The sequence below is a fragment of the Podarcis melisellensis genome (genome assembly GCF_964234715.1).
Source record: "Podarcis melisellensis genome assembly, chromosome: 13".
Classification (NCBI taxonomy): Eukaryota; Metazoa; Chordata; class Lepidosauria; order Squamata; family Lacertidae; genus Podarcis; species Podarcis melisellensis.
In genome coordinates this window covers 26,682,760-26,694,765 of record NC_138545.1, presented here as the reverse complement: position 1 = coordinate 26,694,765, position 12,006 = coordinate 26,682,760, and the positions used below count along the sequence as shown (strand labels likewise).

The 12,006-nt window shown below is 42.0% G+C and overlaps 1 protein-coding gene across 1 annotated transcript; it reads left to right on the top strand.

The window, feature by feature from the left end:
- The first annotated feature begins 1,490 nt into the window (after nucleotides 1-1,490).
- On the top strand, nucleotides 1,491-10,712 carry LOC309355591 (vomeronasal type-2 receptor 116-like). The gene is made up of 3 exons (XM_081886560.1): nucleotides 1,491-1,553; nucleotides 3,784-4,011; nucleotides 10,520-10,712. The coding sequence occupies exons 1-3, from the start codon at nucleotides 1,509-1,511 to the stop codon at nucleotides 10,595-10,597; spliced, it is 351 nt and encodes a 116-aa protein (XP_081742686.1). The 5' UTR covers nucleotides 1,491-1,508; the 3' UTR covers nucleotides 10,598-10,712.
- The last annotated feature ends 1,294 nt before the right edge of the window (nucleotides 10,713-12,006 follow it).

The following is a 12,006-nucleotide window of genomic DNA, read 5'->3' as shown; positions in this document are numbered from 1 at the left end:
TGCTCCCTAGGTCCCCGGCTGGGGACTGGGGAGGGAGAACGCCCAATGCCTGAGCCAAGGTCTACCCACATTTGAAATTTAATAAAGTTGTGGCCAATTTAATCCTATAGCACGTTATCATGAGTCGTTATTCCACATGACGGGGTGACTGCGCGGGATCAGGGGACTCCGCCTGTCCACACAAGGAAGGAGAGTGGGCACAGTGTGCTCCTACCTTCTCCTGAAAGACACACCCAGCAATCAGGATAGGTCTTAGAGTTTTCACAAGACTTTCCTTCCCATGCCTGTTTTTCTTCATGTATTCTGCCCCACCTCATGAATAATAATAATTATAATAATTTTTATGCTGGCCATCTGACTGGTTTGGCCTAGCTACTCTGTGCAGCTTCCAGCAAATTATAGAACCACAGAAAAAGGCCACACAAAGCATTCCTTATAGAGGGCTACCTTCAGATGTATTCTAAAAGTCAGATATTTGACAGGACAGTGTTATACAGGGTGGAGCCACTACCAAGGAGGCCCTCCCTGGTTCACAATGAGGGAACCACTAGAAGGCCCTTGGAGCTGGATCTCAGTATCCGGACAATGGGGGTGGAGATGCTCCTTCTGGTATACAGTGCCGAAACACCACCAATGTAAACTAAATAAAAAAATGTTTCCACATCTGCAATATATGTTTAGCTCATATATGATTCTGCTTCAATCATACTGGAGAACCCTGAAGTCCCTTCCTTCTACAAAATGGTTCCAAAGAGACTTGATCAGTTCAGGGGGATTCTCAAATTACTTGACTATTTCCATTGGAGATGGATTGGATTGTTTGTTGCAAATGGAATGACTTTACAATGGTTCATACAGAAGATGGTTCCAGAATTTTCCAGTCATAGCATTTGTTTTGCATTCCTTGACTCATTCACCAGTTTGGAATATGATGTTGAGAAAGGAAAATTTTACAGAAGTGCAATGTATTTGTCTGATAAGATCATGAACAGCAAAGCCAATGTCTTGGTTTTCCATGGAGAGGTTACAAATATGATCTCTTTGAGATATTTCCTATGCCAAAGAATCAAGCCTCAAATGCCAAATCCAAAAGGAAAAGTCTTCATTCTGACTATCGGAATGGAGTTGAAAACCTACCTCTTCAAACATATCTTTGATATAGAAGATTTCTCTGGTTCTTTATCATTTGCACTTCAGTCTAATGAGCTACAAGGATTCCAACACTTTATTCAGAACAGAAACCCTTCTAATGCTGAGGGAGATACTTTTATTAAAGATTTCTGGACAGATCAATTTCGCTGTATATCCCAGGATATTGTTCCGGACAATTTTGTATTGGGTAATTACTCTGGGAGAGCTTATTCTTCTCCCTGCACTGGAGAGGAGAAACTAGAGAGCCTTCCTGAGCATGTCTTCCCAAGGAGTGTAACAGGCCACAGCTACAGCTTTTACAATAGTGTCATGCCTTACATGCCATGATTTCATCCAGATCCAGAAGCAAAGCAGGGATGAAGAGAGAAAGAAGGAACCTTCACTATCATCAGCCGTGGCAGGTAAGAGAATCCAAATGTGAATCAGGGACTGGTTGTTTTTATTATTAGTTCCATTGACATTTAACTGTATATGTGAAGGCATATTGGTTTGTGAAAGAGAAATGAAGAGAGGGGAATGAGAAAGGGCACATGAGAAAGAGTGGGATGTTTGAGGGATGTACATGGTGTGTGTTTCAGACTCAAGCAGAGCTGTAATGTTGAATTAGCAAGAAATATAAGGAGAATACGTATTTTATAGTAGCAACAGCTTCATCTGAAATGTTGGTCTCACCCACATTGTGAGGTGCTGCTTTAATTAAGAGACCCACCTTTTTACTATGATGTAGAGGGGGAGGCCTGCTCTGACCAAAACTTTGGCACTGTAGTTCTCCAAGTCCAAGAACAGCAATATTACATCTCCAGGTCAAGTTTGCAGGAAGAAAGATTCATCTGCTGGAGACACTTTTAGATTGATCCTGTGCAAATATCCACTTCTGCATTGCCTTCATTCCCTATAGTTAAGAGGTACAAGGCTGGGCAATTTTTCTTAATGTATTTTTTGTGATCTCAAGTGTTGTCTTTTCGAGCAACATATATTTGGCCAGAGAGGGAGGGGGAGAGAGAGAGAGAGAGAGAGAGAGAGAGAGATAGAGAAATGTCTGTATGTAGGCTGTGTGAAAAAGAAATGGAGAGATGGAAGAAATAAATGGGTGTATGTGATATATATATATATGGTGCGACCTATCTATGAGAGTATTAACGGCGCTTTATTTTTATTTTTATTTCTGTTCCTTCCTTCAGTTTTTATTTTCTGTGTATATATATATATATATTCCTCTCCCTGCTCTACCACTGTTTCAGATCTAGCTGTACACTGATATGATGTCCTGATTTGATTATTTACTTTATTCCTTTTTTACCCATTGCTTCGTATTCCTATCCTTACTTGGTCTTATTTGTATACGTAGTATACATAGTGTTATATTGTATGCATATTATTGTATATATGCGCTCTTCTGCCCAGCTTGTTCGGAGCTTCGGGCTGGGCTGTCATCAATACGCTGATGACAGCCAACTTTATCTGTTGATGGACGGCCATCCTGACTCAGCCCCAGACTCACTGACCAGATATTTGGAATCTGTGGCTAGATGGTTGTGTGGGAGCTGGTTGAAGTTAAATCCTTCAAAGACAGAGGTCCTTTGGCTGGGTCAGGATGACACGGGGTTGGGGGCCCAACTCCCATCTCTTGCACGGCGCAATTAGTGCCAACGCCTTCTGTCAAGAGTCTGGGTGTAACCTTCAACATCTCCCTCTCTATTGAGGCGCAAGTTGCAGCTACAGCAAACCACCTCAGTCTTGCTAAACAGCTGGTCCCTATACAGCCTAGGACCCTCGTACCTACGGGACCGCCTCCCCTGATATGCTTCACAGAGAACCTTACGGTCTGCAAAACAATAACACCTTGGAGGTCCTGGGTCTCAAGGAGGTTAGACTGGCCTCTATCTTTTTGGTGCTGGCCCCAGCCTGGTGGAATGCTCTGTCACACGAGACCTTGGCCCTGTAGGACTTGACATCTTTCCGCAGGGCCTGCTAGACAGAGCTGTTCCACCAGGCCTTTGGTCGGGGCCCATTTTCTTTGTTACAAGACCCTGTATGAAAGTGGCTTCTCTAACTCTTGTCACCGGGTCATATAAGACCAATACAAATAGCTGGGCCCGGTGAGCACTTAATGTTTCCAACGCCTATAGTTATAATTTGTGAGTTGCCATCTGATTTTACTCTGTATTTCAATTGATTGTTTGTTCTTTTGTTTTAATGTATCATACATCCTGATTTCAGCCGTCTTGAGCCTGGTTCTGGCTGGGGAGGGCAGCATATAAATAAAATTTACTACTACTACTACTACTACTACTACTACGCTTCCTTGAGTCCCCTCATGGGAAAAGGCTGGGTATAAATTAATTTAATAATAATAATAATAATAATAATAATAATAATAATAATAATAATAATAATTCTAGTCTTTTTTTGTCATTGTAATTGGTTTATACTTCTAAGCCTGTTTGCAATTTTTAAAAGCTTTTGACCATAAATAATAAAAGTCTGACATGAATCAACCTTTAGTAACATTATCTCCATGAAGAGGGCATTATCCACCACAGTGGCCTTTATTGAAAGGTTTTTGGGGGGCTTATTTTGGTTTGGCTGAACCATTCTCTTAAATAGCTCCCTATTCTGTTTTTGTTCCAGCTCTACCATTTTTTGAAAGCTGTGTCATTTAACAACAGTGTTGGGGAGAAGGTTTCCTTTGACCAGAATGGGGAGCTCATTCAAAAGTATGACATTATCAATTTGGTCACATATCCAAACCAATCTTTCAAGAGAGTGAAAGTTGGAAGGATGGATCCCCGAGCTCCTCCTGACGAACTCTTGAGCATCAATGAGGATGCCATAGTGTGGCACAGCTGGTTTAATCAGGTAGGAGTTCAGTACAGATATTTGGGGAAGTGTCCCAGTTCTCAATGAGGGTGAGTCTTTTGTTCAAAGCCCAACCCTTTGCACAATTTTGTCCTTGCCCATTGCTCATTCTCCAACCATCCCAACCCTCTGAGGACAGATTTTATGCATGAAAATTTTACTCTTATTCAATCAAAAATAAAAAAGCAGGCCTATGCAGACTTATTCCAGTGAGTGAGAGGACATAGTATGTGCTTTAGAATGTTTATATTTGTAACAGAAATATACTTTTTCAAAATAATATTTATTACTTTTAAAAGGAAAAAAGACAGAAGAGAAAAAACAAAAGAGAGAAGAAGAAAAAGACAAAAAAGACAATACAATACAATATATAAACAATACAAAACGCAACCTAAACCTATTAAACTAAACACATTAAACTAAACTAAACCAAACCCACTACCTAACCCTAACCCTAAATAAAACAAAACAAAAACTATTTAAAATAATAATAATAATAATAATAATAATAATAATAATACATCCCCCCCTTTTTGATACACTTTCTTTCATTCCCTTGTTTCTTCGACCTCCTCTCACCTCCCTTTTTGTATTCCACTTCTACTAGTTATTTCAGCAAATCCTTTCCATCTTTCTCTATTCTCTATCATATTATAAATAACATATTTTTTAACCTTATTTTAACATTAAAACTAAAATACTTATATATGCTTAACTCCTTATAACATTTCTGCTAAATCCATAAAATATCAATCCACCATTTTTCTATCACTCATTAATTTTGCGATATTTCTATATATAAACTTAAAATTTTCCAATCTTCCATCAACTCCTCTCCCTGGTTTCGGGTTCTGCCAGTCCTTTCCGTCAATTCCATATAGTCCATCAACCTTGAGATCTTATGTCCGAGGCTCTTAACTCTTTTCCAGGTCCCTTCTGCAGATCTTCTTCATATTCTTTAATGCTAGAGAGCAAATCTCGAGAGAAATCCATCCTAACAATACTTTTATTCCTTCTGGCCAGATCAGCCAAATTTCCATAGTTGAAGCTAGGGTCTATACAGTGTTTCAGGACGTATTTCAAGATTCCTCCAAATCCAAGGGCCCCCAAAACTTCAATCTCCTCCAAATCCAAGTCCATGTCCCAAAAGTCAATTAATCCCTGAATAGAGGGATCTTTCCAACTTTCCTCCTCCTGTCCAAGTCGGGGTCCAATCCTCAAAATCTGGCTTTTTCTAGATTCAATAAGAAAAGGCCTCAATTTATAATCCTCAATTTGTTTCTGTAAAACTAAGGATCCCGCTTGTGTTATTTTAGCTTCAAAAACAACGACTTTCTCCTTTTCCTCCACCATTTGTTCTGCCAAAGTAGGTTCCTGTGCCAGGTCCTGAATTATTTCTGTGTTGGTTGCTCACTTTTTGTCTCAAATTAGTCTCTTTCTGTTCCAAATTATCAATTTTAAAAGTCATGTCATCCGTCTTTTTATGAAGCTCTTCCAGCAAATAGTTTTTTCTTACATAATGCAGTCACAATAACTTCTCCTATCAACATTTTGAATGGTCCAAGGTCAATCTCTGGTTCTCAGAATCCTTGTCTTGCAGCTGGAGACCTCCCAGTTACACTCCAAAGGCTCCCTCTTGTATCAGTTCTTTCAAGCCCAACTCAAGCAATAAACATAGTTTCGATTTTCAGTTACTATTTCCTCCATTTTAAATGCAGAAGAGGACAATGGAAACAGTATCTTACTCTTATTTTAGCTAGCTGTCAAATCCGTTCTGTCAATAAACTTTCCCCAAATATCATCTGGCAGCTCGTTCCCAGGTTCGGAGCTGTGGTAATTTGATTTTCCCCTCACTCCTGCAGGCTTACTAAGTTCAAAATTTTCCCCCTCTTCACCTGCTTCCAAGGGGGGTTTTGTATTTTTAACCGATGGAGATTTAATCCTCTGTCAAAAGCTTTCAAAGACTTTAGGTTGTAACGTCTTTGCTTCAGTCTATTTACAAAAGCGGAAGGCAGACTTCCTGTTTATGACCTTCCCGCTTCGGCGCCAAATTAAAGGATTTAAAGATCCAATTTTCCGTTCTACTCACGGGTAGTTGTTTAAAGTCCAATTGTCCACAGGAAAAAGTAAGCGCTCTCCAGCAACAGCAATGCGGCTTCACTCCGTGAAAGAAGCAGTCGATTCAAAGCACCGTGCCACTCACCCCACGTCGCTCCGGATCCCCAAAACAGGGTTTCCCCGTGAGTTGGGGGGGCGCAAAAGGTGCCAGCCGAATCCCAGGTTCACAAGCTTCTCTCGCTTGTGATTTCAATGGGTCTCCGCCTTCACCATGGCGGTCAGACCCTGTTTTTCACGAAGTAATTTCCTCCCGATCGAAGGAGCTCAGCCATGGCTGGAGGCGCCAACCCGGAAGTCCCCTTGTAACAGAAATATACAGGCTGTATTGGGCTTTGTAATTTTTGACAGAAATTACTTTGCAAAAATGTCTATATTATGCCTCAGCCCAGTATACCTGAAGGAGCGTCTCCACCCCCATCATTCTGCTCAGACACTGAGGGCCAGCTCTGAGGGCTTTCTGGCAGTTCCCTCACTGCAAGAAGCAAAGCTATAGGGAACCTGGCAAAGGGCCTTCTCGGTAGTGGCCCTGTAGAACGCCCTCCCATCAGATGTAGAACGCCCTCCCATCAGATGTCAAAGAGATAAAAAACTACCTGACATGTGCTTCCCTACCCTCTCCTGTATCACTGTCTCCCAGAGCTAGGAGAGAATTGAAAGAGGAAGAGCAGAAAGAGCTACCATGCAAGTGTCGTCTCCAGCTGTGTGCATGCAGCCCATCAATGAAAGTTACAGAAGCTGGCGAATGGGGTGAGGCCCCCTGTTGCTGCAACTGAGCCATCAGCAAGTGGTATTTGGGCATTGTAAGTGTCAGCTGAGCCAAGTGCTATCTGTACTTGTTAGGACGGTGAGCACTCCTGACAGCTGATTGCATACAAGCATTGCTAAAAGAGGAGAAATTCAAATTAAAAGGCTCAAGAATTTTCATGGAGAATTTTTTTTAAAAAAAATGCATATACAATTATGGATAACTAAATTTGACACAGAAAAGAAAGAAATGGAGTGAAATCAGGCACACCAGGTTTCACTCAACATTGGGGGGGGGGTCAGCGAGTGTGATATCACATGCACAGCATGGGTTTGCCACAGCTGCGGTTACACCCGACACGGCCTGCCACACCCTCTAAAAGGCCATTCAGAGCCTATTGCAGCAACAGGGAGGCCCAACAGAGATCCAAAGAGCCTGTTGCAGCTGCAGCAGAGCCTGATGGCACCTGCCTAGCTCCAGAATATTGAGAAGGCCCACCATGATTGGGGGTTTTTTAAGGGTCCTTGACCTCTCCGGACCCCCACAGATGGCATGCCTGAGAGAAACTGACATTGAGAGAATCACTCAACATGAAGGCGTTACACATGCAGTATGGATATGGAAAAACCAAATTATGAAAATTGTTGTTTATGCGTTATAAGTGTCAGGAATGAGTCAACTCCCAGTGAAGGTTTGCAGTGAACTGAAGAAAGCAGCCGGGAACACAGCAGAGAGAGCTGACTTCCTTGGAGTGCCAGTTGGAACACAGAGGGTTAACTTTTATGCAGAGTGAGCAGCAGAGAGCGCTAACTCCCTTGGAATGCCAGTTGATAAGGGAATGACAGAGAGCGAGCTGGTACCCAACCAAAACTCTCAGGAAGTGCATTCAGGCAAGAAAAGGGACGGAAGCAGTATTTCAGACTGGGAAGAGGATGGAGCTGATTTAATCTGTTCTAAGAATCAGCTAAGGGGAGGGCTGTTAGACGAGAAATAAAGCAAGAGATGCAAGGTTCAAAAATTTCTTATCTTCTGTAGAAACTGGAAACAGTCTTCAGAAGGGTCATCCTGATTATTGCTGCTGGGGGCGATGTTACAGCTGTCTGGAGCTATCTGTTTGTTTGTTTTTCTGCAATAAATCCTCCTTTTTAATTAACAGTGCTTACTGTGTTATCAAGCCAGGAACTTGGATGCATGACAGTAAGCAGCAGTTAAAGTGGAGGGAAGGGAAGGGCATATGACTAAAGGACTGTGTATGAGGAAAATGGCCAGAAAGCACAATGAGATTCCAAGATGACTCTCCTGAAGATCAACATCTCCCCCTTTCATTTCTTGATAGACACAGCCTGTTGCTTTGTGTAATCCCAAGTGCCCAATCGGTTATATGAAGAAAAGCAAGGAGGGGGAGTCGTTCTGCTGCTATGATTGCATTGTATGCCCCAAAGGGTGGATATCTGATCATGAAGGTGAGAGTTTCTGCAGACTGTTTTCTGCATACAGATACAAGAAGAATGTTTGTACTTCACAGCCCAATATAAGGAAGGATAATGGGCTCATTATGCAAATGCAATTAATGAGTACTATGTGGACAATGGCAGTTTATGCGTCCAGCTATGGATTGTTATGTGCCTTCCATATTTCAAATGAGATTCGGTAGTGTCTATGAATCTGTGTGTCTGTGAACCTTTGCATCTAGAGCCATCTAGCACAGCAGACCACTCTGAGCTAGAGGGAGCCCTGGCTTATGATGTGTCTCAGCACCAACTATAAAAGTGTCAAGGAAGATGAATCATACCTCTAAGTTCAGCAGGAGAAAAAAGGAAGCCAGCTCATCCAATTCTGCCTATTCTTTCCCTGACCTATGGAAAAAACAAACTTTCAATAAACGTTTGTGAACTAAAGCCTGTGGACATCCCATGAAGCTGAATATTAGCAAATTCAGGACAGATAAAAGAAGGCAGTTCTGTGCACAGTGCATAGCTAAATTATGGAAGTTTCTGCCATAGGAGACAGAGATTTCCTCCAACTTGGATTGCTTTAAGAGCCTTGACAGGAGGAGGGCCATCAGTGGCTACTAGCATGATGTATATGCCTCCATGGTCAGCAGCAGGAATGCTTCCTAATACCATTTGCTGGAAACCACAGTGGGCGGTAGAGTAGTCTTCTGTTTGGGTCCTGCTTCTGGGTTCCCTACAGGCATCAGGCTGTTCACTGTGACTACCAGATCATGGACAAGAAGGGCAACTGGCCTGATCTATAAGGCTTTTCTTTAGCACATTTTGAACTGTTCCTTGTCTCACCCTTAATTTCCACTCCTTTGCTCAATGTAGTTCCATGTGTGTACAAGCTTAACACCTACAGTGAGGTTTTTGCAGTCTAAGTGGATATAGTTCCAGCTCCTGGTTTGTTTCCCCCACTGATCCCTAAAAGCATGAGTGTTTGCTTGTTTTTGTAAAATAGTAATAACCACCCAGCTTTGCTTCACACAATGCAGTATTACTAATAAAATTGCATTTATTTTTCACCCAACCACATTGAAGCACCCATAACATTTGCAGCAACCATGTTATAGCCTGGAAATATGTGCTAATGTCCATACAAGAACTACATAATACAATACATTATGGGGAGAAATATGAACATACAATCCAGTTTAATGTTCAGTCAAATCACCTTGTTCTTCCTATGTTTTAATGATATTTTAGCCATTGAATGTAACACCACAATTCCCACTATAAAAATAGAATGGAATACATGAGTGAATACACAAGTAAGGAGATTATTTCATTTTTCAGTTATTACATATTGTAATAAAAAGGTAAAGGTAAAGGACTGCAGGACAGTTAAGTCCACTCAAATTCGACTATAGGGTGCGGTGCTCATCTCTGCTTACAGGACGAGGAAACTGGTGTTTGTCCACAGACAGTTTTCTGGGTCATGTGGCTAGAATGACTAAAGTGCTTTTGGTGCAACGGGACACTGTGATGGAGGCCAGAGAGCATAGAAACACCATTTACCTTCCCGCTACCCAATTATCTGATGAGACGTCCGTGGCACTGTTGTCTAAACCACTGAGCCTCTTTGGACTTGCCGATTGGAAGGTCAGTGGTTCAAATGCCCACGACAGGGTGAGTTCCCATTGCTCTCTCCCAGCTCCTGCCAACCTAGCAGGTGAAAAGCACATCACTACAAGTAGAAAAATAGGTGCTGCTGCAGTTGGAAGGTAAACGGCATTTGTGTGCACTCTTGCTGCTGTCACGCTGTTCCATTGCACCAGAAGTGGTTTAGTGATGCTGGCCACATGACCTGGAAAGCTGTCTGTAGACAAACACTGGCTCCCTTGGCCTGAAAGCGAGAAGAGCACCTCAACCTGATATTCACCTTTGGCTGGATTTAACCATCCCTGAGTGCTTTACCTTTTATTTTTTACTCACGCTGGTAGGGTTTGGAACTGCTAGGTAGGCAGATTAAAACAGCAGAACAAGTGGCTCGTTGGTTTAGACAACAGCGGCACCGGGAATGTAGCTGACTGAGAGTAATAGCTATAACAAATTTGTGTTACTTATTCATGACTGTATTTCTGTCACGTCACAAGCAAAGGATTAAAAATAATTCTAACCTGGTATTTTTGTGTGTTTTCCATTTCAGATATGCCCGTGTGTTCCAAATGTCCAGATGATCAATATGCAAACAAGGGCCAGAATGCATGTATTCCCAAGACTATAACCTTCTTATCTTATGAAGAACCTTTGGGTATCAGTTTAACAGTTTCTGCTGTCTCATTTTCCATTATCACAGTTTTGATGCTTAGAGTATTTCTGAAGCACCATGAGACTCCCATAGTTAAAGCCAACAACAGGGACCTGACCTACACTCTCCTCATCTCCCTCCTGCTCTGCTTCCTTTCTGCACTTCTATTTATCGGCAGACCTGACAAGGTGACATGTTTTCTGCGCCAAACTGCCTTTGGCCTTGTGTTCACAATGGCTGTTTCTTCTGTGCTGGCTAAAACCATCACTGTGGTTCTTGTTTTCATGGCCACACAGCCTGGATCCAGGATGAAGAAGTGGGTGGGGAGAAGCCTGGCCAGCTCCATTGTCCTTTCTTGCTCCATTCTTCAAGCAAGCATCTGCCTGGTGTGGCTTTCCACCTCTCCTCCATTCCCAGATACTGATGCCCAGACAATGACTGAGGAGATTGTACTGCAATGTAACGAGTCTTCCCCAATGATGTTTTACTGTGTCCTGAGCTACATGGGCTTGCTAGCCATGGCCAGCTTCATTGTAGCTTTCTTTGCCCGGAACTTGCCTGACAGTTTCAATGAAGCCAAGTTCATCACTTTCAGCATGTTGGTGTTTTGCAGTGTTTGGTTGTCCTTTGTTCCAACTTACTTGAGCACCAAAGGGAAATACATGGTGTTTTTGGTTGTTTTTGTTTTTGGTTGTTGTTTTTTGTACTTGTTATGTATAGTTCATTCAAAGCTTTTCTGATCTAAGTATAAATTAGTATGCGGATTTCATTTTACAAAGAACATCTTAAAAGGACATCATTGTGAATGTTCTCTCCCCTCCCCCCATTATCCACTTTCTATCCATATCATTTATCTAGACAGAGCAAGGAGGAATTCATTGTTTTGTCTCTCTATCATCTCAGCAACACTGTTAGATATGTTATGCTGAATTATAGCAAATGAGCTTAGTTTTATTTTAAGGTGGGTCTCCTTCATTTGAGTACAGTGCTGTAATAACAATGCCATACTGACTTCAAGGGGCTTTGGGGGAAAAGTGAAGGATAAGCATTCATGAATTTTGAGAAATCTGTAATTCCTTACAGACAGCATCGTTGAGTGACTCTCTCAGGTAAATATGAGTGCATAGGTAAATGGTGGTCACATATCCTCTTTGAATTAATCTATTTTTCAATCCAGTCCTTATAGTTCTTTGACAGTAATATGGCAGCTTGGGTTCTCTTTGGGCTTTCATTTGGTAACGGAGTTGCGGGAGTAGTTCACTTCCCCATCCATTTGTCTGTTCCCTTAGTTGTGCGATGACGAACTGGTATGGAGGCCTCTGCAGGCCTCTATTTAACTCCCTGGTAGCAGACTCAAGTGATGCCTATTGTCTGGTTGGGCCCAA